At 39.5% G+C, this 27,974-nt stretch overlaps 3 protein-coding genes across 5 annotated transcripts; 2 read left to right on the top strand and 1 right to left on the bottom strand.

The window, feature by feature from the left end:
* Nucleotides 1-64: 64 nt before the first annotated feature.
* Nucleotides 65-14,677, bottom strand: edem3 (ER degradation enhancer, mannosidase alpha-like 3). 2 transcript variants are annotated; one of them, XM_026305147.2, is made up of 21 exons: nt 13,462-14,677; nt 11,342-11,387; nt 10,881-10,981; nt 10,623-10,662; nt 10,225-10,337; nt 9,920-10,073; nt 8,927-9,061; nt 7,418-7,523; nt 7,014-7,111; nt 6,622-6,747; nt 6,442-6,525; nt 6,113-6,196; nt 5,559-5,683; nt 4,921-5,092; nt 4,682-4,827; nt 4,441-4,585; nt 3,974-4,165; nt 3,526-3,691; nt 2,822-3,007; nt 2,367-2,414; nt 65-1,336 (listed from the first exon to the last, which is right to left on the bottom strand). In XM_026305147.2, exons 1-21 carry the CDS (start codon nt 13,548-13,550, stop codon nt 957-959), a joined length of 2,736 nt encoding a protein of 911 aa, XP_026160932.1. In that variant the 5' UTR covers nt 13,551-14,677; the 3' UTR covers nt 65-956. The 2 variants fall into 2 exon arrangements, with proteins under 2 accessions (XP_026160932.1, XP_026160933.1); XM_026305148.2 differs by lacking the exon at nt 2,367-2,414 and having other exon boundaries at nt 957-1,336.
* Nucleotides 14,678-15,675: 998 nt separating this feature from the next.
* On the top strand, nt 15,676-21,660 carry npl (N-acetylneuraminate pyruvate lyase (dihydrodipicolinate synthase)). 2 transcript variants are annotated; one of them, XM_026305149.1, is made up of 12 exons: nt 15,679-15,997; nt 16,293-16,379; nt 16,606-16,679; nt 17,958-18,045; nt 18,154-18,211; nt 19,322-19,397; nt 19,552-19,644; nt 19,747-19,892; nt 19,999-20,045; nt 20,153-20,237; nt 20,323-20,362; nt 20,479-21,660. In XM_026305149.1, the coding sequence occupies exons 1-12, from the start codon at nt 15,924-15,926 to the stop codon at nt 20,622-20,624; spliced, it is 1,014 nt and encodes a 337-aa protein (XP_026160934.1). In that variant the 5' UTR covers nt 15,679-15,923; the 3' UTR covers nt 20,625-21,660. The 2 variants fall into 2 exon arrangements, with proteins under 2 accessions (XP_026160935.1, XP_026160934.1); XM_026305150.2 differs by lacking the exon at nt 20,153-20,237 and having other exon boundaries at nt 15,676-15,997.
* Nucleotides 21,661-22,861: 1,201 nt separating this feature from the next.
* On the top strand, nt 22,862-27,681 carry sec22bb (SEC22 homolog B, vesicle trafficking protein b). Its single transcript, XM_026305437.2, has 5 exons — nt 22,862-23,064; nt 24,557-24,666; nt 24,834-24,994; nt 25,867-26,013; nt 26,220-27,681. The coding sequence occupies exons 1-5, from the start codon at nt 22,990-22,992 to the stop codon at nt 26,372-26,374; spliced, it is 648 nt and encodes a 215-aa protein (XP_026161222.1). The 5' UTR covers nt 22,862-22,989; the 3' UTR covers nt 26,375-27,681.
* The last annotated feature ends 293 nt before the right edge of the window (nt 27,682-27,974 follow it).

Below are 27,974 nucleotides of genomic sequence, written 5' to 3'. Positions count from 1 at the left end.
TCTCTGAATGTGCAACATCAAAAGCAGTGTTCAAATTGAAGAAATAAAAAGAATCCATCCAGTCTTCCCCATTTCCCTCACAATATTTATTTATTTTATCGGGTTTGTTTATTTATTGGTTTATTTTGCTCTTTCCATTTAGCAGCTACTGCTTGACGGACAGATCATATAGCGCCCTCCTGTGTCGAATTATGGATGTGTGATGCATCCCGACACAGCTGAGGGTGTGTCTGATCCACCCTATGTGGTCCAGAACTTGTTGGCTGTGGGGGTGAACCAGAACCTGAGCGATGAGCGCTATATTCAGTCAGTCCATATTTACCTTGTCAGATGACTTCATATATCCTCCAGAGCGATTAGGTTTGGTGTTGAGTTTGTGTACCGTAAAGCCATAAAAGATGCTGCAGCTTATTTGATGTCACTGATGGCCACAATAATCAATCAACACCAATGTGTACATAAGATTAGGCCCACGACCATGACAACAGTAAAAGTATCATCACAAATAATTATTACCTTTAAATAAAAGCACTTGGTCAATGGATTAATTAGAAAGTAGTTGTTGCATCAGCTTTCTTTCTTTTGAGCAAAAGGAGTCTGCATAGAGAGAACAGCGAGAGAAATAATGTGGGCTGGAAAGTGAGACGATGTTACGTAGAGTCTGGTCCGTGTCATTCATTTGGGATTGTTACAACAGATAAACAAAGTGTATGAGAAACTGAGGTAAGAACCAAAAGAACATCTTTTGTACTCGAGAGATACAGTATGTGGGCTGCCTTGGCACGCGATACCATTAATTGAGGGCAAGAGATGAATCAGACATTAACGACACCGCCCCAGTTTCCATTGAGTTCAACAAGACTGAGGCTGGTAATGTGTGAAGATGTGCACCCTCCAGGGCTCTACCCATAGTCAGATCAAACCAGAGTTTCACAACACCCTACAGCCAGCGATTGTCAGAGCTCATCCTTCTCCATCTGCTGGAAAGCCTCTAGGTCTTCCTGCCAATCAGCCAGCAGTTCATCCACTGACTGGCTGTCTGAATCCGTGTCGCGCTCGGGCTCCTTTCTCCTCTCTGAGTCTCTGTCCTCTTTGGGCTGAGACAAATCAGCCCCTGCCTCTGCAGGACTAGCTTCCTCTTCCAGTGGCCTACCTTCCTCTACAGGGCTAGTGTCTTCAACCATAGGACTGGCTTCCTCTTGTGATGGAGAAACTTCCTCCGGAACTGATTCGACTAACTTCACCGTGCTCGATTGCGATTGGCCAATAGGTTCAAATGAGGTAGGAGTTGTTGCCTCAGTTAAGCAGCCCTCCTCCACTTCTTGCACATCCACACCTGAAAAGGAAGCAGGGGCGTGAGACGGAACAGGTTTATACAAAAAGATGTGTCAGACACACATATATATACATACACACACACACACACACACACACACACACACACACACACAGTCACAAAACCCTTCTCCTCCTCCTCTTCAGTCAGTAATCTATACAACATGCCTCCTGGCAGCTATTCTCAGACAAAAATAGAACAGTTTTCATCGAGAGGCTGTCAACTACAACAGCACGATGCTGATGGTGAGTCATGTTTCCCACAGGATAAAGCCTTTCTCACATAGCTGTATAACCAAACTGAGAGTCAACTGTGAAAAGAAATCTGGCAAAAAGTTGTACTGTGAATTTTGAACAGATCTGTTTATAATAGATAAGTGTATCTCATCTGCTAAGAGGTGTTAACTAAAGACTAGAAATGTGTTAAAGAACTTTATAGTTAAGGAAATACAGCCTGGGCTGCTGTAAAATTAACATTAAATGTCCTTAATTTTAGATATGCAAAAGTTCGGGTGCAGATAGGCTCATGGCACCATATCTGATCATTCTTTGATCATAGGATTTGTGGTGAGATAACTAACAGGTCCAGGTATCATATTCTGGACTGTACCTACAGCCAAGGTACATATAATGAGTATAGTATCTGTTTAGGCTTCTTAGCTATGGAATCTTGCCAATTTGTTAGTATAGTTGTAAACCAAGACAAGCAGAGCTGATTATAAGTTTAAGAAATGTGAAAATCTACAAGTCTGATCAATCCCTGCCACTGTGTCCAGCCTTGGCGTGTGTGGTTAGCTCCTGTGAGAAAAAAATAACAGTCATGCCCTGCACTCGGAGAGGGAAAATAACAAATGACCAAACTGTGACTGCACTGAGCAAACAGGAACAAAATACTGAGGCTTGAAGGGAGCATGAGAGAAAAAGGGGTGGGGAGATGCAAGCCTTACTGTTAGAAGGGAAATCAGACAGAGAAGGGAAAGGACAAAAAAATGGGCGTAACAAAGAAAGACAAAAACAAACAGAATACTTACTGCCCTCCATCAGGGTGCCAGGAAGAGGTTTACCTTTAAATATGGCTTCTGCCCATCCAAAGGGTATGAAAAAACAGAAGAGAAACCGATAAAGAGAGGAGAGGAAAGACTGTTACAGTGCATCAGGGGGAATTTAGACATTTGGCAAATCAGGAAAAAGAGGAAAAGAATCAGGATGCAGTATTGATAAGGGTCTAAACCTTAAACACTTGCACTATTACCACCGCAGTTAGTGCGTGGTTCGGGAATGACTCATGATCTCTGAGACTTCAAATATTGCCTGAATCCCTACAGCTCATATTTATTTTATGAACCCGAGCACTTATGGAGGTTTAGTCAGTGGAGAGATATATGCCCACTGACACGATCAATCTTATCAAGAGAGAGAAGGGGAACAAAAAAAGAGCTCCAACAACTGTTAGGAAGGCATACAGTCATAGGCAGTAATGTCACACCTCTGTCTCTGGCCTTGTCACTCAGGAGCACCTCCACCTCCCTGTACTCCTTCAGCGCCTCCAACAGGATGCTGCCCTCCTTGTGGAAGAGGAAGAGGAGAGGTAAGGTGATGTCATCTGTGCTGCGGCCGTCCCCGGCCATCTGAAACAGGGGAGCCGTGTCACTGCTGCTGCCCTCGTTGTCATCTGGGGGGAGGGGAATTTAGCAAGCGTAGAAGAAGAGCAAGAGCAAGGCAATTCCCACAGAGTTATCTGACAACAAAAACTTAATGAAGTCCTTTATCGACAGAAAATTACAAACTGCTGATCCCAGCTTCTCACATTCTCAAAAACTTCTCACAGTTTTGTATTAGCATTTGTTAAAAGCAAAGCAGGATACTGGAAGGTATAATCAAAGGCAGTGATGATGATATCTCCTTCCTCCTTCCATTAACCCAAAAAAATTATTTTAAAAATAACTTAGGTTAATAAATAATGTATTTGTTGTACAGGAATATGTACATGAAATGTGAAAACTGCATACGTGAAGATTATTACTGTAACTATTATTAATTTCACGTACATTTCAGATTATTATTTAATCATCATTTGATGTGCAGGACCCTGTTCCACTGTCTGTTCTCAAGATAATCAATTTAATCGAGCTCTAATCTAGTCACTGGATAGTCACCTTCCGTCTTGTCACGTTAACTGCCTGCACTCACCGATGACTATGCCCCCGATGGCGCCAGCCTTCTGGATGTGTCGAGCCTTCTCTGCAAACATACACTGACCCCTCTGGAGTAGAGCAATGTGGCCCTGGACGTACTCAGCATTGGTGATCTCAGTGCAGCCACTGTAAGGTTCAGCCACAGTCACAAAGCCTCGTACCTGCACATAGGAGGAGAGAGAATTACTGTAAAGAACGAAGGAACATGTTGTAATATTGTGTGATGTACAAAACTGTGCTCGACTCCCACATGTTCCCTTCTGGTGCTGAAACCAAGAACTCAACTTTCCCTGTGTTTAAATTACGAAATGTCCTCTTAAGAAAGTGCCCTCTTAAAAAATATAGTGGAATACTGAGTGGCTCTTTGAGGAAAAACAATGAATAGGATATTTAATTTGGCCATTTGGAACATGACAGCTTGGCAAATCTACAAAGCCACTCACCCCTGTGCTACTTTTGGACAGGTCTGTGCCAAACTGTGCTGGGCCAGCAGTCAGCACAACCCTGCCAAAGAATGGATGTGAGACAATCTGAATGGCTCTGGGAGGCAGCTGCTCTTTCTGCTGCTGGCTGGACAGCTCCATCATCTCCTGCATGAAACGCACGCCATCCTCTGCTGCTACTGCACTCACCGCCTAAGTGTAGGTGAGTAAAAGAGGAGAGGAAATGAGAAAAGGTTTTATAATTTCAGGACCAAGATTTTTAGAGTTAGATCACAAAAAAATGTGTTTGCCAAAGTGATGGCATATTAAAGTCTGTATGTTATGATACCATCATGTAGTAATAGCATTGTATCAGTGTGTCATTCCCAGCTCTAACAGAACACACAATCAAAAGTAAAGAACTGTTAAGAAAGAGAATTAGCCTTTCTCAGTCTTTGATTATGCAGATCAATACTGAAACGTTGTACCTGTGTAGCATGCTGCACCAGTTGCACTCTGCCATCTTTCAGGTGGATGAGACTGACTCCCATTCTCCTCAGGAGCTCCAGATGTTCAGGGTTGTTTGCCATGAAGTCCTGAGCCCTGAGGGGAGGACGCCCAATACCGGGCTCCCTGAAAAGAAGGAGAAGAGGATGAAGAATAAGAAATTTAAAAATATGAGAAAAAAATCCACTAGCTAGGGAATACTAGTAATAAGTGTGTGCACACCTGTAAGGAGCAGGACGGGGGCAGCTCTTGTCCACAGCACTACGAATTGGTTCCCGCAGGTTACGGGGGAAGGCGGGGTCAGGAAACAAGAGTCGGGTGTTAGGACACGTCCAGTCGAAGTTAGAATCATCCAGCTCCTCCTCTAACTGATAAGTATACATGTTTTGTTAGGAATTGAATGGGGCAAATGCTTTCATCATTTTGTTAGACTTTAATTGCAGTTGTTTAATGCCAATCACCGTTCTGTTTGAGGGAACGGTTGAAGAGTGAGGGGCCATGGAAAGGGACAGAGGCAGCAGGTGCGCCTCTGTTGTGAAAACGTAGTCCTCCACGTCAAACGGCAGGTCCTCTGCTTCAGCAAACAACAGGAAGAGGTACTTAAACATCTCAGCAAGGAAGAACGAATCCATTCTGAGAAAAAGAGAAGGGGTGCAAGATATGGGTCAGTGGGCTACCAAATGGGACAGTGTTAAAACATCTGAATATTGTATATATTTTCCAAATAACCCGTATGTGCATTACAAAGAACTGTTGAAATAGCAGCAGGCCAATATTTTTTTAAACATTTACTTATTGTACTAACACTATGTTGGAAGTTAATGTCTCTTAAAAACCAATCTCAGCCCCACAGGTTAGTAATGGTCAGGCTCAGTTTCAATGACAATCTCAAGACTGTCCATATATATTTTTGTTACCAATGATTAATAAATAACTAAACTTCTTCCTTTCACCCGCTATATTTCATACCATGTTTAGATACTGTCATCTTGTGGTATGTGAATGTGTGTACTCTATGATGTCTGAAAGACATCTACAATTGCAGTTAGGTAATCAAACAAATCAGAAAACAAATACTCTTGAGTATTCATATTCTCACCGGTCCTCATGGCTCCCAGTGCGCACATCCTTCATTGCAGCGAAGCCGCAGGGAACACGGGCAAAGCGATTGAGGTTGTCCAGGATAGTGCGACCTGCCTCCAGGTAGTAAGGGTCTCCTGTGGCCTAGGAGGATAAAAGTATAGTGGTGTGATAAAAACAGAGAACAGGGCAAAAACTGTGAAGAAGACTTCAGTGAAATGAGACAAAATGGAATTTTTCATTTCAACATTCCTAAGAGAAATAAACTCAGCGTTATATCATGTTATGTTCCTTCGTTAATTTTTAAAAGATGCCATCATGCCAAAGGCAAAGTATTATAATTATGAACATTAATCAGTGGTCTAGATATTGCTTTATAACTCCTGGAATAGAGACAGAGCTTCTAAATAATTCAGTCAGGGTGCACCTAGAGATTCAAATGTCAAAACCTTAGAACCAAACATAATATTAGCAAAGTAACATAAATTGCTGCATTGTAATAGACATTAGCCTCTGGACTATGCTGCTGAAAAGAGAAGGTGTGCATTATGTCAAGCGTTGCTGATAAATTACCTTGTAAAGGAAATAGGTGCTCTCTGCAAACTCAGGCCTCAAGGGATGTTGGGCCCAATGTACCCTGAAATCAGTAGTAAAGGCCTGGGAACAAACAGGAGAAGGACAAAATGGTCAGTACACCATCCGAGGGGTTGTAATTGGAACAGACAGACCACACTAAAATGCAGCTGTGTTGTGTGAAATGCAAGCTTGCTCCCTTCCAAACAGCTTTGGTTGGCAGCACAAGCCATGTGGGGTTATTTGACTTTGACTGAGTGACACCCAGTCAATTTTTTAAGAACCCAAGGTGTAGAATTTTAATTTAGATGCACAGAGAGACACATTACCTCTGGAAGAAAGTTATGTTTCTTTGTAACTTGGTACAACATCTCATGAGTCTCAATGGCAGGACGGATATCTCCCTTCAGCACCTGAGATAGATACAGAGTGATAAGCATGAACACATAGACTGAAACAGCACAAGACTCTACAGAAAAGGCTTCAGTTCACTTCAGTTCCACTCTGACCTGCAGTCCAGGGAAGAAGGCCAGCAGAGAGTCCATCCAGGTGCGAGCAGGGAGCAGAGGTTTGTGGATGTGGACATCCAGCAGAAGAGGAGGTTGGCTAATGTACTTCATTATAGATGCATAGTGCTAAATAGGACATGCACAGCAAAAGAATGGGATGGTGTTATACAAAAATAAATCAAAGAGAAAAGCAATTTTTAAAAAAGCCATATTTTAATAATAACTTCTGTTGTGGGGGAATCCATAGATTTCTGAAATACACAAATACTGTAAAATGCTGCTTTATGTTGTGTACACCACATGTGACAAATGTTAAGTAGACAGAGAGGCAACAAATTACTCTGGTATATGTATGTGTGTATGTGTGTGCATGTGCGAATGTGTGTCCTCACAATATTGAACCGCTGCAGAAACAGGTCGTCTCCCAAGAGGATGTAGGCCTTTAGGAGATATTCATAGTACGAGTCAATTCCTGCTCCGACTCCACTGTCTGGAGACACAACCATACATCACTTTATAAGACAGGAGAAATCAGATGACAAATAAATGTTATGTTGTATCCTCTCAGATCCTGTACAACCACATCCTCTTTCAGCCACCCAGAAAGATTGTACCCCTATGCCTTGTTTTCACTTACTTGTCCTTGTCTCCACGTCTGTCCATATCTGCTGCAGCCTCTGCTTTTTTTTAATTTTTTTTTTTTTTTTATTCCTGTCTTACTCCCTCCCTGATATTTTACTCCCTCCTCCATCTTGTCATTCAACTTCCCTCTCTTACCACACAGGCCCTCTCTCACCTCTTCGGACCCACTCTCCAGAGTGGATGTTGATGGTGGTTCCCACCAGATTGCTGTTCCTCTGTCTCTTTTCCCACAGAAAATCCAGAGCTCTCCGGGCATGGGCCTGCATGAGAGAGGACGGGTGCATTATTGATTTAAAAAAAAAAAAAAAAAAAAAATCAATCTGCAGTAGTTGCCCAGTGTTAAGAGTGATTTCAGTTATTGAGTCTGGGCTTGTCCAGCAGTCTGCTGTTCCCAGGAAATGAACCAATCCCAGGATCTAATATTGTAGCAAAAAGAATAATATTAAACTTGAAATATAATACTACGCTACTGTGGAAAAAGAGTACCAACATGTCATTAGATCCACTGTAATAAACTTGCAAACATAAAATGATGACATTTTTACACATTTACAAATGTCTAGGTCTAGCTTATTTCAGTTCTCTTATAAGATACGCTTATCACCGACATGCCACAGATGGAAAATGTGAAACAGCCACAAACAAAATTATAGTGATAATTATTAATAATTATTATCAACCTCAGCTTTAGGGACCTGGTATTCATGTTGGCCAACTAACACACTGTAATGACTTATAGGGACTTTTGAACAGGACAGAGCTAGTACTGTATACATCTATTAACCACTTAATAGATGTATACAGACAGCTTAAATGTAACTGCTGTTCCAGCTAACAAAGATCTTATAAGAAGACAGATTTAACACAGACAAATGACAAACAGCAAGTTTTCATTTCTACATACAAAATGTATAATAATAATAACAGGAATAATATAAACCTATTATCTATGATCAGTGGGTCCGAATGTTGCTGTAGAATGTAGTGATCAGCTTTCCCTGTCTTCAAAATTACAAATATTTGTAGGTATACAGTACTCCATCATCCATACATATAATTAAATGGAGGACACAGAGACTCAGATCTCACTGAATACTGTACATGAGATACATGACAGAAAGTGTTTTTTTATTTTATGCGTTGTGAAACAGCTGGGCGGTTTCATAAAACTAAACCTCTGTAACCGGATCTTGAAGAAGAGAAACCAATTAAGCACAGCCCAGATTAGAGACAAAGAAAGAAAGATGAACTATTTTGTAGGGTGTGGCTGTTCACAGTTGTTATGTCAGTTCAAGTAGCTGATGTCAGATCTGAACTTATTTTAGACAATATTAGTAGTTTTTGCTTTTGTTTTAGGACATGTTGACAAGAAAATATGTTGCTTCTGTTTCTATTAAATTTTGATAAACAACAGCATAAATCTGTTCACATTGTACATTACTGTGATAAAGTAACAATTCCAGTGGTAGTGATAAGAATGTGGTCAAAGTATCTGCAGTATTTAAGACAGACATTAAAATGTTTACTTCAAAAAAACTTATAAAACACCCCGTGACCCTAAATGGGAATAAGCGGTGGAGATAATGGATGGATGGATGGATAAACTACAACATGTACAATGATAATCAGTGAAGGATTTGATTATCTGATGAAAATTTAATACCTCAAATACAGGATCTCCAGTAAAACGACTTAAGGCAGCAAACTCCAGGATGATCGTTCCTGCACATGCAGTGCACGTGTCAGTCTCTGTGCCTGTTCTTGTCTCAGGACCCCTGACACCGTATTTCAAGTTCACCTGTCAGACAGAAACAAATTTAAATACATTTTTAGAGTCACATTTGGCATGCAAGAGATTGTGCATGAAAACCAGTCAGCCACAAAAAGGTCTGTGTCTAAAGGCTGTGACAGCTGCGTGCAGAGCAGTGATGCAGAAAATGGAAATGTGTAGTCATGATCTGAGAGGATACTGGGAGCAAAAGTAGATGTTATTTTGTTTTCATGGAAAACTCACATTTATTCTTATGATGTATACATGACCAAATTCTTCAAGAGTAACTGCTACTTTTTTTCATGACTCCAATAAATGCCTCAAAAATTACTGTGGTTTTCACTGACTCTTGTTACTAAACACTATAACAAGTGGGGGAATAGCTATTGCACAAATGATTTCTTATGCAGTGTTAGCTTTTTAACAAAACCATATTAATTTACATTACACCTGAAGAGCTCTTTCCTATATCCAGAGGTTTCTTAGCTCTTTCCTATATCCAGAGGTTTCACAATATCCACAAGGTTTCACAGGAAAAGCATATGAACCTTTTGAAATTACCTGGTTTTCTCCACTAATTGGGCATATCTGAATATGGTACACTCATGAGCCAGTTAACATGAGACGTTAACTGGCTCTTCACATACTATTTCCAACCACTATTCTGAATGTTTGTGTAATGCATTCAATATGGATAAAAGCAATACATTGATTTATATGTTGTTAGTTAAAACATTGGACAATTTTACATATACGAATGCAGTTAATTCCAAGTGTTTACTTTCTTCTTCTTGCCATGGTATAACTTAAAACTACTGAAACGCAATAATCTGGGATTATGACAAAAAAGACACAAGCTCAAGGTTGTGTGTCTGTCTGTCTTACTCTGGGGTAAGGCAAGCCACTGCTGGTGTTGAAGGCCGGCAACAGTCGGAGACCCAGATCTTTGGCCATATGAAGGAGCTCATCCTGGTACCACTGCATGTGTTGACCTCCCTCCTTCAGCATCATAGCCATGGAGTGTCCCCCTAGCAGACCTCTGAACATATACACACACACACACACACCAAGAACCACATATGAGAAATAAAATATATCACAATCCACTGATTTATTATGGCTTTAGTCTATTTAAATTTCATCAGTGATAAGCAACAATCCTGGTGTTTGACAATCCAGTTCAATCTTACCCCAGGACTCGAATGTTGGTTTCGAACACTGACACTACAATGTCATTGTCCAGCCTCACATCTGACAGGACTCTCCTCACTGCATCCTCAAACTCTGTGGTCTTATTCAAAAGCTGGGGAAAAAAAAAACAGTACAAGACTATGAAGGTCAGGTTCAATTATAGAGCATTTAACAGTCTGTAAGTGGAATAAAATCCATTGGCTACAGTTCAGAAAAGGCTCCGAGAAATATCCATTAAGGCACTGAATTATTTTAAGTGAGTACTGCTGACATTTCACTCTCGCTTTCATCATTATATCCACTGCGTTCTACCCTATTAATTTACATATAGCTACAAAAAAAAAAAAAAATCACAGCATAACAACCAAATGTCAAAACATACAAAGCCAATACTCACCACCAGAGTATCCAGAGTGTCTATGAGGGTCAAAGAGAATCTAGCAGAAACAGAAAATAAGAGTTTAGACGGTGTTACTAAAAGAAAAATGTGTAAAGATTTTTCAACATAATGATGGTTAACCCACATGTAAGTACAATTTGCTTTGCTTTCACCTCCGACATTAGGGAGAAACGAGCAAGAACAGGGGTGTTAATTTGTGTGGATTTAACGCAACTAATCTTAGTTCTCAAGGAACAAAGTCAGCATCCTACTCACTTTCCCAGTGCATCGTCTATGTCACCTCGACTAGGTTCAAGTCCACGTACTCTTCCTCTGCATGTTAGAGGCATCAACTCATCTGCTGGGTATGCATGGTCCTGGGAAACACAAACAAACACACCTGTAATGTCATGGTTTGGCCAGCTGAGTGTTATTAGACCTCAGGCATCTTAAAACATAAACGATAAGTTCAAATTCTGTTGAAATATTTATTATACACCAATTAATGTTCATTATTGTGTTTGGGTTTTTAGAATGACATAAAAAACAGGTGCCACAACCATCATAAAAATTTATTTATTGTTCCATAATTACCAATTAATAGAAACAATATGAAAACTGCTTTTAAAACACACATTCCTCTACACTAATAGTATCAGAGTTATCAAGGCAGCAGAATAACTGCCAAAGTAAACATTCCTGTTTTTTTTTTTGTTTTTTTTTTTTAGAGAACTTACCATGTAATTCTGATATGCATGGTCAAACATCTCAACCACTTGTTTCCTTGGAAGAGACAGAAAACAGATTGTATAACATCCTTTCAGTGGAAGAAATGTTAGTTACACCAGGGTTGGAAATTAACATCCTTTCCTCTTCTTTCTCTTTTTCCTCAACCTACCAGCCACGGTAGTGTATAAACACACACAAACAACCAGAGCAGTGTCATTCCACAATTCAGACTAAATCGCAAGTCTCTTGTTTCACTCGGACACTTTACCGGTAGACACACGGGTTACCTAGGCAACGTGATATTCAGCGCACTTCGTGTGTCAGAAGGAAAACTAACTAATATTAAAACTTAAAGTTTTACGATTGGGACTTTGATTTGAAAGCCATAGAGGACAACGAATCGTCAAAAGCCGCATCCAGATACTACGGCAAGTGACGTTACAGGGAAATCGCCCCGGAGGATTCGGCTGGTGTGAAGGCACTTCCCGTTTAGGGATGCCCGTACCAACACGAAAAAAAGGAAAGGCCGTTTCGACATTATGAACAGCAATGCAAGTAAGTCTCCATTTTTAAATTCTGTTTATTGTCGTTAGAGTAGGCTTTGAATTAACGTCAGAATAGAGTTGTCATGTAATGTCAGATTTAGCATGGATGTTAACGTTAGCTAAACACACAAAGGCAATGGCAATGTAGCAAAGCAGCTTGGAGTAAAAGTGCTCACAATAAGGCAAACCTAAGCACAGCTTCAAGTTGATGGCGAAGGAGCCTCTAAGTGGATGGCTCCAGCCTCTAGTGGCTCCAACTAGGATTGGAGCCACTCTTTCTCACAGGTTTCTCACTTCTTTGTGGCCATTGACCATTTTTGAGAGGTTACTGGGACTAACCCAGCACCTAGAATGTTTAGACTAAATAACAGAGAAGACGTTAAAGGTTAAGCTGTTAAAATAACAATTTTTTTGTTTGCCTGATTTTGTGCAAAGATTAAGTCACCAGATGCTGAAGGGATAAATCCAGTACAGAGGGGCAAAGAATGTCACTATTGCTGTGATCCAGCAGTTTTATTTTTCTGCAGCTTTATGCATGACTGCCTGATCAATGTCAGTAGCCTCTCTCAGACCCTTCAAACTTCATTGGACACAGTCCCTGAAGTACATAGCTTCCTGACAAGCACACACTCGTGAGTGAGTGAAAGAGGGAACTGAAAAATTGTCTGGCTGCTTAGCTAAATAATAAACCTACTGTTGTACTACTGATCTGTCCCCAAGCTGAAAGGTTGTATGGACCAGCACAACAATGATGTGAAAATGCTCCATAACAAAACCATTTTATGAAGACCAAGTTGAAGCTGCTTGATCAAGTCTGCCAGAGTCTACAAAGTTTATTCACTGATATAGCACAGAGATTCCCCAAGCTACGAATCTGATGAATCTTAACAGTTGACCTGATGCAGATCACTGTCAAGGTATGTAGGTTAGTTTGATTCAGACAATAACACCTGTTTCATCTACAAAGCATATCATTTTTTTCATGATGTCTGCCTCTTCAGAGTTTTGCAAATCAGAAGAGGAGTAATTAGGCACACACTTCCAAAGCATCCTGGCATCCTTGGGGGTCTCTGTTGAGCTCATACCAGGCCAGTGGACCACCCTCAAGACCAGACTGTATGAGAAGAGAGAGATTCTCCACAGGAAGATCTGTCTGAAGATCAACTGCTGTCAACCTAATTCTCACCCTACCACCCTCTACAGTTGACTGTGAAAGATGCTTCAAGCAGATGAAGCCTGGGTGACCTGCTGACCATCCAGCTCTCCACTCCCTCTATAGAGTTCTGATTTAAGGCCAGAGCTCATGACGGGGAAGAGGAATGCTCAGGAAAGCATTTTTGAAACTTCATAATCCATTTCTGAGGATTGAGAGTGACAAAGTCGGATTGGAGATGAGGATAGAGAAACTAATGTTTTGTTTAAATATTTACTTTATGAAATTTTTCACAAGCATGCAACTGGTTGAAGTAAGAAAGTGGCTGATAAATTTTGGAACCCACCAGCCATAGCGACAGGTGGACAAAAAAGTTAATTTCCAACCCTGCATTATGCTCTTAATTTGCTGGGTGTTTTTCTCAACTCACCTCAACCTCTGCTTCTCATCCTGTGGCATTGCTTCCCCGAGGCTGTACATTCCTCCAGCCAGTATCATTAAGAACAATAAAGGTGGCATCGTGGCAAATGGCTAAGATCGCAGCAATATACATACAACTACAGCTTGGCTCTCAGTCAGTCACTGAGCAATAATCTAGTCATCACTGCTGCTCTATCCTGACAGCTCACAATTAAAAAAACACACCTGCACCATGACATCAATGTTATACCTTCGAGACCATGTTAATGCACTTTTTGCTTTGCCTACAATGTACCACGTATTCATCAATAGTTACAGAAGGTATCATGCCAACATTATAATGGTTGCTCAGTCCTGCTCTTACACTCCAACTGTTTCTTACCAACATAAAAAAAAACCTGTGAGTCAGTGTATGCTTAAGTTGTGAGCACCAACAGTGAAGACTGCCAACTAGTTTGCAGGAATGTTACATCAAGTCACCGGATCAACCAGTATCTGATAAAGATGTAAATACTGTGCTAGCAGCTTCTGTGCAAAGTTGGTCCAAGTCCTGTGAGCAGACTGGTGTGTCACTCCTGTTTACCTTTCCAAGCTGTCACACCAGACCTACTGTACATAGGATGTGACACGTTCATGTGCAAACATTACAAACAAACATTAACTATTAACGTTACATGCAACTACAGCAACCCCGGATAAATCACATTCATTTGAATTGATCTGAACATGTCAATGTCCGGGCTATTTCCTACAGTTTTCACATAACATGACTTTCCAGTTATAAAAACACACTGCCATCTTGAAGACTACCTCCTACCTTCATGCAATAGTTTACTTACTCCACACAATCTAGAGCCACTTAAAACAGAAGCCAAACCCACAGTCCTTGAAAACTCCTGTTCATGTCAGCTCCTGTTATCACTCTGGCGTGTCAAGTGTAAACTTTTACAGATAAGTTAATTATTTCCTACATTTGACAGCTCCGGACGAACAAGAAGCCGAGCACTTGTTAGGCTTTAATTAGCCCCTTAGCTAGCTACGCTAACTAGCTGAGGTAGTGACAACAGACAGCCCGAGAATACAAAACAAATCGACAGAAACTGTGTCCATTGTTGAGCAGCAGATCTGACCGCGATATGTTTCTTTCTTATTTCAAATAAAGTGGACAATTTCACCGTACGCTGCCGATTCCCTCAGATAGCCTGCCCGAAAGAACCGGATGCTGTTGAAACGAAAACGTCAACAATATCCGCTTCCGGAATGTTAGAGTTGTTTGCCCCGTATGTAGCCTGTCAGGGAGAAATTCAGCGCAAGATGAGAAACAAATCGTCTCTTTTCGCTACAATTTAATACGTATCTAGAGCCATGAACACAACTCTACTCGTAAGAATGTAAAACCTAAACTTAAGTACAACCAATTTTCTAACTGAGTCTATATCAATTATGCAAGGAGAAGGGTTAGTTACCTGAAAGTTCCTACTGTGGGAAGCAAAACACGTAATACTTTCTGTCCTGCCCATAGTCAGTTGTGTTGCCTTCACAAAGCTCGGGAGAAGCCATGCTCTACGCGTTTATATAATAACATTTATAATAAGTAATAATTACTATTATTGTTATTGTTGTTGTTGTTATTTACGGTTATTCCCGTAGTTCTCAAATGCAATGATTCTGACTTAATCCCAACTTGCTCTGATGTCATGCACGATAGCCTAGCAAGAGGAAGACCGATTCAGTTTTATCTCTATTGCAAAGATATTTAGTTTTGTTTTCTCTTGTAAAGGCGACACCTTCCATATTTATTTCAGAAACGTCGCATAAAGTTTTAACTATGTTAAATTCACTCTTGCTCTTGTGTGGTGCGCAAGAGTTTTATAATGACATCTTATTTGAGTGTAATTTTGTCGTTTTTGCCTTTAGACACATTTTCTATGTAAACACATTTGGGGTGATCATGTCACAATTGTGATGTTGGTAAATGGGATTTTACAGAATCTCATACAGCCTAACAAAAAGCCTTCTGATCCCCGAGCTAAATTTAGAAAAATTTGAGCTTTCTAACCTTTCAGTACCTAACCAAAGTCCTACATGATTTATTAAATGTTTACCCTGCGGCTATATTGTTTGTGATATGCTTTTCTTTTTAAATGGAGATATATTTATATAACTTAAATTGTGCAGTTACACATCATAAGCCACTCATCAAGTTTAGGTAGCACTGATATTGTATTTTAACACATTAATATCTAAAAATTTCAACTTAAAAAAACCCATTGCCTTGTTTTACATGTTGTAACGATTTAAATAATTTCATTTGAAATGTATAGTTTTGAATTGACAATTACAACAATGATGTGATTTACATTATAGGCTACGATTAAACAGAATAATACAGCTGATTGTAAACCACCTTCTTCCGTTTACTACATCTCCCATGAAGCCTTGCATTGTCAGTTGACGAGTAGATGTTTTCACATGACCTACATGTTAACAAATGCCAGTAAGCAACTTCAATTCCTCAACGCAGCGGACAAAGAGCAATCTTGCAGGTAAAGTGAAGCTGATATTTAGATTAATTTTTTAGCTACATTAACTTTTTTTCAGTTTTCAGTGATGTAATTTCATTTTCAAACATTTTTCGCTGTAAGCTCTTAAGCTCTTTATTGAAACAGGTCCGCGATGCAGTGTTCATGTAAATGTGTTAGAAAATGGGAGTTAAATATCAGTTTGTCAGTAGATTAACAGCCTCTTCGTGTTTTTATTTTTCTGTCTTTTTCCTGTCACTGTGCTTCCCTTCCTTTCTGTCTCTCTCTACTGGACCTGACATGCCTGTTCCTGTACCAGCTTCTTAATGTCAGCCATGGCTCCTGCTTTTGCCAGAAAGTTGACAGGACTTGTTGCGGCTACATTTACTCCATTCACCACACAAGGGTAAGCAACCTGTAGAAACAACGTCCCCGTGTTTGTCGTCTTTTTCTTTTCCTTTGCTTTTCTTGCGTCCAACACTGAACTACACTAAACAGGCTTAACGAGGAATGAGTGTGGCAATATGCAGCCATCATACACACCAGTAAATATTAGGAGTGCTGAAACATGTTTGGTATTCTTTTTGCCAAATGTGTGGCTCTATATTTTCACTCACTTTTTCCCAAAACAGTGAAATCAACATAACAGAGATTGGGCGTTATATTGACTACTTGGCAGAGAAGCAAGGTATAAGTAGCATATTTGGTAAGTTTACAAGTGGATTTTGCATTTGATATTTGTCATCGTCTGTGTTTTGAATCAACCCTATTATTGCATGTTTTACCTGTTTAGAAAAAAATGACTGATGTGTTGCTTCTCTGGTAATTAATCCCCAGTTCTGGTTAAAAATAAGTAGCAGTGTTTGGTCAGATGACTGAGAACATTTGGACATTACATTTACTATTCCAGCAATTCTTCATTTAAAATTGAGATAATCTGTGAAGTCATTTCACTAATTAATCCCTTTAATCCCAAAGATGGTGCAATGTGCAGTTACAGAGCTATATTTACATTCACTCTTACTCACCAAAATACCTGAAAAATGAAACAAAACTGTCAACTGTCAAATCCATACTACATACGTATTCTAAGCAGGTTTTATCTTGTGTGTTCATGCAGACAAAATAAAGTGTACTCAAAACTAGAGCCTAGAAGAATTTTGTTGATTCCTTTTTTTGTTGTATGTGAAATGTAGAGAAAGAATGTACTTTTTGCTGTGCCAGAACACACACATCCTATAATCATCCTGAAAAAGAAATTTAAAAACCTTTTGTATGGCACTCTGACCTTTAGGTTGATATTGTTTTATCTGACTTTTTCTGGCTCTGATATTATTAATCTTAACACGAAGGACAGTTACACAGTGTTAAGATGTAAGGTCTGCCCTTTTCTGTACACTGTTCAAGGCTAGTTGGTGTTTCCTGTGTGTCTCATGTGATTACAGTTTCTTCTCATGCCCAAATTCAATGACTCATCACAGATTGTGCTAAACCTCTCCTTTTGTCAGTGTTTCATTTCCATTCTTGTTCAGTTATCTCTCTTTGAGCTTGCCAAGCAAAGGATGTGTGTTATCATATTTTATGTTATTTCACATCACCACTGCTCATTACACATGAAATTGTTTTTGTCCTTGACATATTGTACAAGTACATGTTGTCTTTCTGTCTCTCTCTCTCTACATATATTCATATGTATATATATATGTATGTATGTGTATGTGTATATATATATATATATATATATACATTGGCGAAGCGTGACTATTTAGGTTAGGTAGTCTTTTTATGCCTATAAAACATGCAGTTACTTGTCTTGCTGTGTTTCCTTTTCTTCTTCATGGATTTTGTACAGCATGCTGTTAGTTTGTGAGTATTTGACTATAGCTAGATTAAGATCTCTTTATTCTATTTATTTTCCATAAGACATGTGTTTAAGATGTGAAAACTGCTAGGCCTTTGGAAATAAGACTTTACTTGCTTACAGTGAATGGCACCACCGGAGAGAGCATGTCTCTCAATGTTGCGGAGAGGAAGATCCTGGCAGAGGAGTGGTGCGAGAAAGCCAAGGGAAAGTAAGTCATTGCACCGGCCCTTGGAGGATTTGTCCATGTGTCCTGCCCAGTGCAGGTAAAAATTTGCTGACGGCACTTCTTTGTGTCTGTGTTTGCATGTCTCTGCAGAATGGATCAGGTGATTGTGCATGTTGGCTGCATGTGTCTTAAAGATTCCCAAGAACTGGTAAGTTGTTGTCTTTGTATTGTCAACAATCATATGATCACTGAACAAAGTTCATGTTTATGTAAGGCTTATGTAAGTCGGTTTTAGGACACCATGGAAACGTATCCTCCACACAGTCCTGGTACCAAGTATTCTGCAGAAGTTTTCAGGGTTATCGCCACCAGCATTTCAGACACTTCACAACTGAGTCTGATCTCATTGTTGGCACACGACATGCTGCTAAGCGTTGTCTTGTGTTTATGAAAGTTATTTATTTTTGCTTTAATATTTTATTTTTCATAGAATAATTTCAATATACAATTTATGTGTGATTAAATATTTAAGCTGTTTATATTCAGAAGTAGTTTGGTTGGCTTTATGAAACAGCTTAAGGCTGGTTTTGTTTATTAGACTCATTCAACACTTTTCCCATGAAAGGTGACATGAAATACCCATTTTTAGCACAATAAAATTAGTTCTCTAGTATCCTAAGAAACCTTCTCTGACATAATTAAGTGAAAAGTCAACAAGAGTCATCCACCACAGGCCACCTGTCAACCTGCGTGTAGCATGCAACCCAGAATGACTCATTTCATCATCAATGAATATTTGATTCCTGTCTGTTTTAAATTTCCTCTACGGTTGTAGTAATGCAGCACACTTTAGAACAGGGGTGTCAAGCTCATTTTAGGACCGGACCGACAAGGCAGCTGGCTCCGGGCCAGCTGACAGGTATAAGCCTACTTGCTCAGCCCCGGTATAAACAATTTGCCTGCTTAACATAATTGCTATTGCGACACCCAGTGGACACATTTAGAGCTGCAGTTTCTTTCATTGAAAAATTGCAGCTAATTTAAACTTCAAATCATCTCGCGGACCGGATTAAAGTCGTTTGCGGGCCTGATCTGGCCCGCGGGCCGTAAGTTTGACACCCCTGCTTTAGAATATAGTCTTGAGCTATGATTCTCGGACAGCAGTGTCCTAGAAATACAATACTATATATGTGAAATCTGTCAGTGTCAGTATTCTTCATGCATTGTAAAGAAAAAAACTAACTGCTGTACAATAGCTGTAGCTACAAATTGCCTTCATTTTTATTATTCTTCCTCACTAAGTTTATCTTTCCTCCAGGCCCGCCATGCTGCACAAACTGGGGCTGATGGGATAGCAGTCATTGCTCCTTCCTTCTTTAAGCCCAATAGTGCAGGTATGTGATGGCTTTAGAGAGCAAATGGCTACAATTTCAAATCATCTATTTACATCTTTCATCCACATCAATACTGTAGTTTTCAAGCTGAGTTGGAAAATACACACTTTCTATACTGCAGATTTTCCATAATCCTCTTGTCTCTTTTGTTCAGAGGCATTGAGGACATTCCTCCATGAAGTGTCTTCAGTTGCTCCAACTCTGCCTTTCTATTATTATCATATTCCAGCTGTTACTGGTGTCAATGGTTAGTGCTGATTTTGCATAACTTTGCAGTTATGGTGAAAGTATATTTAATTACGTCAGTGATGTTATAGTGAATATGAGATAAACTCTTTATTTTCTTCAGTGCCTGTGACCAGTGTATTGGAAAATATTGAGGAGCTAATTCCCTCCTTCAGAGGAGTGAAGTTCACTGGGATTGACTTGATGGACTTTGGCCAGTGTGTCAGCTACAGTCAGCCTCACTGGTCAGTCCTCTATGGCGTGGACGAGGTCAGCCTTCTCTCCCTCTCCATCTGTTTCGGTCCATCTGTTTGCACAGTAGTTGCCTAAACTGCAAGGTGACGTTTTGTGACTCAAACCCTGTTCATTTTCACAGCAACTGCTAGCCGCTCTGGCTATGGGAGCACACGGAGCAGTTGGCAGGTCAGTGTATAATCTGCAAATACTATATACATAACGATTGGTCGTCTTCCATTCCTTCTTCTAAGCAGTGATCACATGCAAAATATTATTCATTTCTTGGACCACAGCACATATAACTATATGGGGTGTCATGTGAGTAAGCTCATGTCAGCATTTGAGAACGGCGACCTTATCCAAGCCAGGACAATACAGGTGCTGTCCTTCGCTCTGTTCTCAGCTTCAGTTTAGATGGTTCATGTCAACTTTGGTTACTGACTTCTCTAATTTCTATGAGCAGTTCAAGATGCAAGAGCTTCTCAGTTATGCAAAGAAACAAGGTGAGTGATGGTTGTGTCATCTTTTTTTTTATATGACCAAATTATATGCAAGATAAATAAATTCTCATGTTTTACAGCAGCAATTATCTTTCAACCTGCTATAATGTTATTAACAGGCTTTGATCTGGGAGTGAATAAGCAGCTGATGAGTGAGGTGTCCGGCCTGTGTCTGGGGCCCCCTCGACTCCCTGTGGTCCCATGTCCTACTGCACGTGCCCTGTCCATCGCTCAGAAATATCACAGCATTTTTCCTGAGCACTGATTTGTTCATGGTGGATTGTTGAACCTGGAAAATACTTCAAGCACCATGCCATTTAGAGCTCACCAAATTCCTGTTACTAGTGTTTCGGTGTAATTTACTATGATGTAACCAGTTACTGTATCATGCTATATTACTGAACCAGCAACTCTCAATCATCTATGCTTTGCACAAAATCTTACCATTTACTATATGAATAAAGCACATTATTATTTTTTCTAACTAGTTAAATTGCATGTAGTAGTTCCAGGTGCATAGTCAGGAAAGAGTTGGTATATCTGTGAAGTCAGTTCAAACTGATTTTGAATAATATAGCACTGGAGCATTATACAGTACATTCTACTGTAATGACACAAAGCACATAACACAGGGCAGCTCAAGGGAATGTACTCTTTTCTGTGAGCGTTGTCATGGCATTAAGAGTTCATCTTTTCTATTTTCTAGTGTAAATTTCAATTTGCTAACAAATATGTTAATCTCAGTGTCTGTGATTTTAAAAAATAAACACTTAAATAATTAACTTCCACTTTCCAAAGAAGTGTAACCTTTGCTACATTTAGCAGCATGGAGCACGGGATTGTCAGAAGTAAACAGTATTACTTTATTATATAGTGATGTATTAGACCATGGCTGAATTTCATCTTAGGAATTAGAGTTTTTAAAAACTTATTCTATAAATTCACTTTCATATCAGTTAAAAATGATAATAGCAACACTACTGGTCAAATTAAAGTTTAATTGTTTTTTTGTTTTTCTGTCTTAAAAATCTTAGTTCAGAGAAAGAACACCTATTTTGAGCTCCCTCATCCGAGGGAAGACGGTGTCGACAATAAGGTCATTTATACAATATCAATGCTGTTTCAGTACAGAATGTAGTGACATTAACTGAACATCCAGTACAAGAGATTATAAGGGAGCATAAAACACGAACACATGAAATTCAGTCATGTATATTTTCCAAATGATATTAGAAGGTAAATGTATTGTGCTATATTGCTTTTCATTAAAATGAATGATCACAAATCTTTCTTAATAACTATGCTGGTCCATTTGTTTTTTTTTTTGCAGTGATCCATGTCTGATTCCTAAGCTATATTTCTGATAAGTTGGCAGATATGATGGGCAAAGATCACCAGTGGATGATTTTACCAAATCACCAAGATTAAATTGTTGTTTCTCTTAAGAAAGTGTTTTACCTAAATTAGAATCCAGTTGGCAACTACATTGAAAACCCTCCTTTCAGTATTAGTCCCCCACAAAAACACTCAGCATCACTTCTGTTGTTCCAAATTAACTTCTAATCAGGTTTTGGCAAAAGTGTTTCTTAAATTTCAACCACCGCTTCACTCACCATAGAGTCTGAGTGGATCCAATTAAATCTCAACCTTTGTGGTAACCCATATAGATAGCCATAACCAGCTCTGATACATTCAGCGAATGTGCAACTGTCATTCCTGCAGTATTTTGCACTTGTCTACACATCTTTAGCTTGTTCAAGCCACATTTCATTTCTATAGTGGAACATCTGGATTAAAAATCAAATGCAGATAATGGTCTGTGTGTGTTTTGTAGCAGCTTGTGCCTCAGGATGCATTTGTCAGAATGCACCTTCAAGAACTGAAAAAAATTGGGACATACACTTCTCAGTTTGTGTGGAACCTTTGCCTCATAAACAACGCTGCCCTCTGCTGCCTGTACCCTTCATATCCAGATAAGCTTCCTGACTCATCCTGATCTTTGGTTGTTCCACCGTGTAAAGCACAGTAACAAATGATAACAGTGTGCAATGAGACAAAACTGGAGGGTGACTTAACAAAAACAACTTAACAAAACTGAACTGCTGAGATGCAGTGTGGGTAAAAGGTAAGACGAGTAAGCAGTTAGTTATAATGAATGAAAAAAAAATATATCTATTGAATATATTGAAAGTATTCTCAACCTTTTTCTTTAATTAAAGTGTTATATAACTTGAATTCAGCAATAAAATGATAAACCACAGTTTGGAGTCAGTCCACTTAGATCTGAGGAAATGGGTTGCAAGTAAATGTTGTAGTAAATATCCACACCGACATTACATCAAATGCACCAATCTGCACAAGTAAGAGTAAAGTTACTCCTGAGAAAACTGACACTATGCCACTGTCCTTTAATTGGAGTAACTTGGAGTCAAACTATATAAATGGAATTTTCTTTATGGCCGCTTGGTTCCGCATAGCGAGGTCACGGAAATACTTCGCTGTGACACACAAAGCTCTAGCGTTTCCGGCCAGCTCAGCGCGTCAGTGCTGTGGTGTTGTCAGTCTGCAGCCTGCCAAACACTGGCACCAGGTACCTGGACGGTGGAGAAACACCAGTAGACCGCGGAGAGATGCTGCTGCTGACCATGATCGCTCGACTGGCGGACGGACTGCCGCTGGCCGCCTCGATGCAGGAGGACGAGCAGGTTACAGTTTGAGCTCTTTGCCCCTGTGGTTGCTAGCTGTCTGCTAGCTGTTTCCTGACTGCTGTGACTGCCTCTGGTTGCACAAATGCTGTAGTGACACGTTGGCTAGTATTAACGAACGGAGCAGCAATGAGTTCACAAGTCAGAGGATGGTTTTCCACCAGACGTGGGTCCTGGAAGACAGAGATAAAAAACTGACCACTCGCTGCTGTAAACTGTAGACTGGGTGATAACCTGCAGAAGGCCTGTCTGTAAACAGAGCCGGCCTTTTGTTTGTCTAATACAATCAACTCAGTCCTCCGAGTGCTTCAAGAGAACAGGCTCAGCGTGTTTTAGTCCCGACCTTATTCACATGGTGTTTCCAATTATTTGCACGTTCCTCACTAGATTTGGCAAAACTTATTCTATTCTGATGCTTCTTACTGAGTCGAAACTTACAAAAAAAAACTCAAATCCTCGTTTTATGATATCTAACTGTATCTCACAGAAGATGCTGCTGTTTATTAGATGAGCGTGTCAAATACAGGCACATAGAGGCACCAGATCAATCCAAAATCATGGGTATGATGGCGTATAAGTAATAAGGAGTATCCATTCCTTCAAGGCAAAGGGTGTTGCCATTACATGGTTTGTCCACCAGAGAGCACTGGTATGATTATTTTCCAGCTGCTAAATATTCCTCTTTGTATAGACTGATAAAATAGATATTTTAAGTCCACAAATAAAATGATCAGCTTCCTTTAATGAAGTTATGTTGACCATACTATAGTGAATGAAATGTTTATTACATATCTTTAAGTTCTTTTTATTTTATAATTGAGTGGCGTTTACACCTTGTAAGAAGGTTTTCACAGCTATTGGGTGGACAGGTATAGTCTAATGGTTTATTGAAGGACCCACAAGACACATATTAATGTGCAGTCAGCGTCAATGTTAATCAATGTGCAACAGTGCAGTTTGTGTTTTTATGTTTGAGCATGACCTATCAGGAGTCTAACTTCTTCCCCTCACTCTCTCGTTTGCTTTCAAAAAGGGAAGTGAAAAGGTTTGTTCTGTCTCTGCTCTGTGCTTCAATATCATGCATGTTTCTGTGATGCTACAGTGTCAGTGTGGCTGTAAAGAATCTGCCATTTCAACAACACCCAAAGAAATACCAGCATCCACCAGCCCAGTGTTGACCATAAACTACACAAACAGTCCGATTGGTTATTTGTTCTTTTAAAGACATCACCTTCAGTCTCAGAAGAAGCATCGACCTCTGCCTCCATTTGTAGTTTTTTTTTTTTTTTTTTTTTTTTTTTTTTACATCAACTGTTTATTTTCACCACACTTTATAAGGCAAGACATTAACATCATGAAGGAAAATAGTGTGAAATTGTGGGTGAATGCTATTTCTGTCTGTCTTGTCAAACACAGCAAGTAACCACACATTTATTTTTTGAAGATGTGAACAAGCTGTGTGATAACTATTATTGTTTCTTTGTTTGTTTAGTTGGGCAGGGATCTACAGCAGTATCAGAGTCAGGCTAAGCAGCTCTTCAGAAAACTCAATGAGCAGAGTCCCACACGCTGCACATTAGAGGCTGGTTCCATGACATTTCAGTGAGTATGAAGGACTGTGCAAAAAAAAAAAAAAAAAAAGACCACAGATTCCTTGTATAATGTTGAATAGGTAGTGCCCTTCCCTAAAAACATCAAGAATACATGTCACATTTTGAGGTCTCAAGCTCAAGCATTACCCATGATCTCTCTATTTGTCCTTTCTGCAGCTATTTTATAGAGAAAGGAGTGTGCTACCTTGTGCTGTGTGAAGCCAGCTTTCCCAAAAAACTGGCTTTTGCTTACTTAGAAGACCTCCAGGCAGAGTTTCATGAGCAGCATGGAAAGAAGGTCCCAACAGTTTCCCGACCTTACTCCTTCATTGAATTTGGTAAGAAGAAAAACGTGTGGCATATTTGGTGCCACCACTGAGGTCAAATAGTAGTAGCATTAGTCCCACTGTATTTCTGATATTATAGTTGTTTTCCACAGGTCAAAATATCCTTGTGATGGTAGCCAGTAGAACAGGCTACAGTACCACTTTGTACCACTTTTAACCTTTATCTCAATAGTTTAATTTATTGAATATTTCTGTTTCTGTCAATTTCACACATTTTAGAGATGAAGATCATCTGTGGTCACTTCCTGACCTGAGACAAAAGGTCACACAGTGTGATTAAAGTATTTCGGCCACTTCACACTGAAAGCATTTTTCGATGCATTTTGAGTGTCTCACATCTTGAACATACTATCAAATGTAGTATCAAATGTAGTTTTATGTATAAAACATAATTTCCAAGCGCTGCTATTTAAATATTGTACATTTCCTGTTATGTGGTGCAAATTTTTTTTACCCCCTAGTGGTGAAGGCCATTTTTTTAGGCAGATGCCCTTTGAGCTTAACAAGCTGCTGACAGTCTGTGTGAGTTACGTAAATAGTGCTTACTATGTTCTGCTGAAGTCCTGCTTTCCGAGTGAATTCCCTGTAATAGACTGAAGATGATGGTAGATTTTGTTGGTAGAGTGTTAGTCTTCTTCGCTTGCATTTTTTATACGTAAGCATTTTGAGGCTACAGTCATCACCAACTTTGTTGTGTACTATTACTATGGGTAATTTGAAAGCAGTCAGTGATTGTTTCACATTTTGACAAAAATCCTGCCCAGTGTTTTTGGGAGAAGCTACACTGTTGGAGAAATTAATGTAGTTCTAGATCTTTGACGGCCAACATGGATGCTTTTCACTATTCATGTCTGCCTCTTTAGACACCTACATCCAAAAAACCAAGAAGTCGTATATCGACAGCCGAGCAAGAAGGAATCTGGGCAGCATCAACACAGAGCTACAGGATGTACAGAGGATCATGGTAGCCAACATAGAGGAAGTGCTGCAGAGAGGAGAGGCTCTTTCTGGTGAGTCCATGTTACCTCGGAACTGTTCATGTTGAACTGATGCATTGTGTTGTTTCTTTGACTAATAAAAGCCTGTGATTAATACTGTATGTTTTTGTTTTTAATTTTGTCCTGATTTGCATTTCTTTGATATCCTTTTTCACTGTCCTCTTTTCTCTTTTGTTTTCGACTTCTGTTTCCTTTCCTCTGGTTTCTCCTCCCTGCAGCACTCGACTCCAAGGCTAGTAACTTGTCCAGCTTGTCAAAGAAGTACAAGAGTGATGCCAAGTATCTCAATACCCGCTCCACCTATGCCAAGCTGGCAGCTGGTGGTGTCTTTTTCATCATGCTCATTGTCTATGTACGCTTCTGGTGGCTCTGAGAGAGACAGAAGAGAGGAAGAAGAGGAAGGAGGTAATGAAGTGGTTATGAGCTGCACAGAGTCTGCAGACACTAAGAATTTTCAACTTTGACTTCAAACGGGATCCCTGCTCTTAATAAGACTTACAAACATGCCACATGCCACATTTTTGTTCTCTCCTGTCCATGGATATGTGAGCTGGATGTAAATGATGTCACAATACATTGTTTTATTATTAACAATTATACTGTAATGTGCTAGTAGTTGCCCTAAATTTAGGTTAAGAGAGAATGTGTGTACGTGTGTATATGTGTGTGTGTGTCTGTCTGTCTGTCTGTGTTTGTCTGTGGGTTGATTGTTTTTGAAGGGTGCAGGAAAAATGAAGAGAAAAAGAAATTTCCTGTTTTGTGACTTTCCAAAGCTGTAACTGTAGCTTGTAACTGGAGTGGGTGATTTATTCTTGCATACTCTCCGATAATACAAAAAAGAGCAAAACAAACAAAAAAAAATATTTTATTTATCCTTTATTTTCCATATAGTTATTGCCATTCATTAAAATGTTAATCACAGTAGTGGTGGCTTGATGCGCCTGGACAACAAACAGTACATATTATATTTGCAAAACATGAAATTAATCCTTAATCAGTTTAGTAGGCGCAGCAACAACATAGGCAAAGTAGAATCTGTTTTTTAAAATTATTTAATGGACACTTTGCAAATGCTTTTTCTGTCTGTGTGTTTCCAGATTATTGTTTTTTTTTTTTTTTTGTGGTTATTCTTCATACAAGGGGCTGTGCAAGCATTATTAGGTGGGAGATGGTGGTCAGAAAAGGAGGGGCTAAAGTATTTTGTCTGATGAGGAATGGGTAGTCAGACTAGGATCTTTTAGTTTTTATTCACAACAAATTTATATTTTAACCTTCCCTTGCAAGATGATTTTTGAAAAAGTGCAAGTGATGGTTTAGTGTGCAAATTTGGTGGCCTGTTCATATAGAGAAGGCAAAGAAAATAATAATGCTCAGAAGAACCTTTTTTTAAGAGAGAAATGTATGTTTCTATCCCCCTTACCACTCTAATAACTCTAATCCAGCCCCCAACCTGACCTCTTGCAATGTGACTGTGTGGAACAGCAACTTTAATAAAAAAAGGTCTGAAGTCTGGTCAGGTCCTAAGAGGTTTAAACAAGTGTAGACTTGATTTTAAAGCTGATTCCTGCTGAGAACCAGAGGTATTCTAGGAGGTCACCATCTGCTCTCAGCTGGAAAGGACACCTTCTCTTTTTCTGTTCTGTCTGCTATGTATGAATAAAATCATTTGCACAAAACACACTTCCTTCCTGTCAGAGACAATTGTGTTGAACTAATAACTTCTGAGTAAACAGATGCTTACTTTATAAAGTTGGGTTAGAATTCTGTTAAACCTTTTATGTAAAATAAAGTGCAAAGTGCCACCAGTTATGATAATTACTGTTGAAATGCAAAACCAAGTCATTTCAGGAGGGTTGTCTAAGAACTTGCTTTTTCAATCTTTTAATCTCTTAATATAAAGCATATCACAGAGTCACACAGTGGAAGAATAAACACTGAAAGCAGATTTTCCTGTTAGTCTGAGTAATATACAG

This window comes from Mastacembelus armatus, chromosome 4 (genome assembly GCF_900324485.2).
Source record: "Mastacembelus armatus chromosome 4, fMasArm1.2, whole genome shotgun sequence".
NCBI lineage: Eukaryota > Metazoa > Chordata > Actinopteri > Synbranchiformes > Mastacembelidae > Mastacembelus > Mastacembelus armatus.
Note: the sequence above shows the minus strand (reverse complement) of the source record. Positions and strands in the feature narration are given on the sequence as shown.

Coding starts and splice junctions, on each gene's coding strand:
- edem3 (XM_026305147.2), bottom strand. CDS start 13,550: ATGCCACCTTTATTGTTCTTAATGATACTGGCTGGAGGAATGTACAGC. Junction 11,388..13,461: donor GATGAGAAGCAGAGGTTGAG/GTGAGTTGAGAA, acceptor GTCTCTTCCAAG/GAAACAAGTGGTTGAGATGT. Junction 10,982..11,341: donor ATGCATATCAGAATTACATG/GTAAGTTCTCTA, acceptor TGTGTTTCCCAG/GACCATGCATACCCAGCAGA.
- sec22bb (XM_026305437.2), top strand. CDS start 22,990: ATGCTGCTGCTGACCATGATCGCTCGACTGGCGGACGGACTGCCGCTG. Junction 24,667..24,833: donor GCTGGTTCCATGACATTTCA/GTGAGTATGAAG, acceptor TCCTTTCTGCAG/CTATTTTATAGAGAAAGGAG. Junction 24,995..25,866: donor TTACTCCTTCATTGAATTTG/GTAAGAAGAAAA, acceptor CTGCCTCTTTAG/ACACCTACATCCAAAAAACC.
- npl (XM_026305149.1), top strand. CDS start 15,924: ATGACCTACATGTTAACAAATGCCAGTAAGCAACTTCAATTCCTCAAC. Junction 20,046..20,152: donor GCACACGGAGCAGTTGGCAG/GTCAGTGTATAA, acceptor CTTGGACCACAG/CACATATAACTATATGGGGT. Junction 20,363..20,478: donor CAGTTATGCAAAGAAACAAG/GTGAGTGATGGT, acceptor TGTTATTAACAG/GCTTTGATCTGGGAGTGAAT.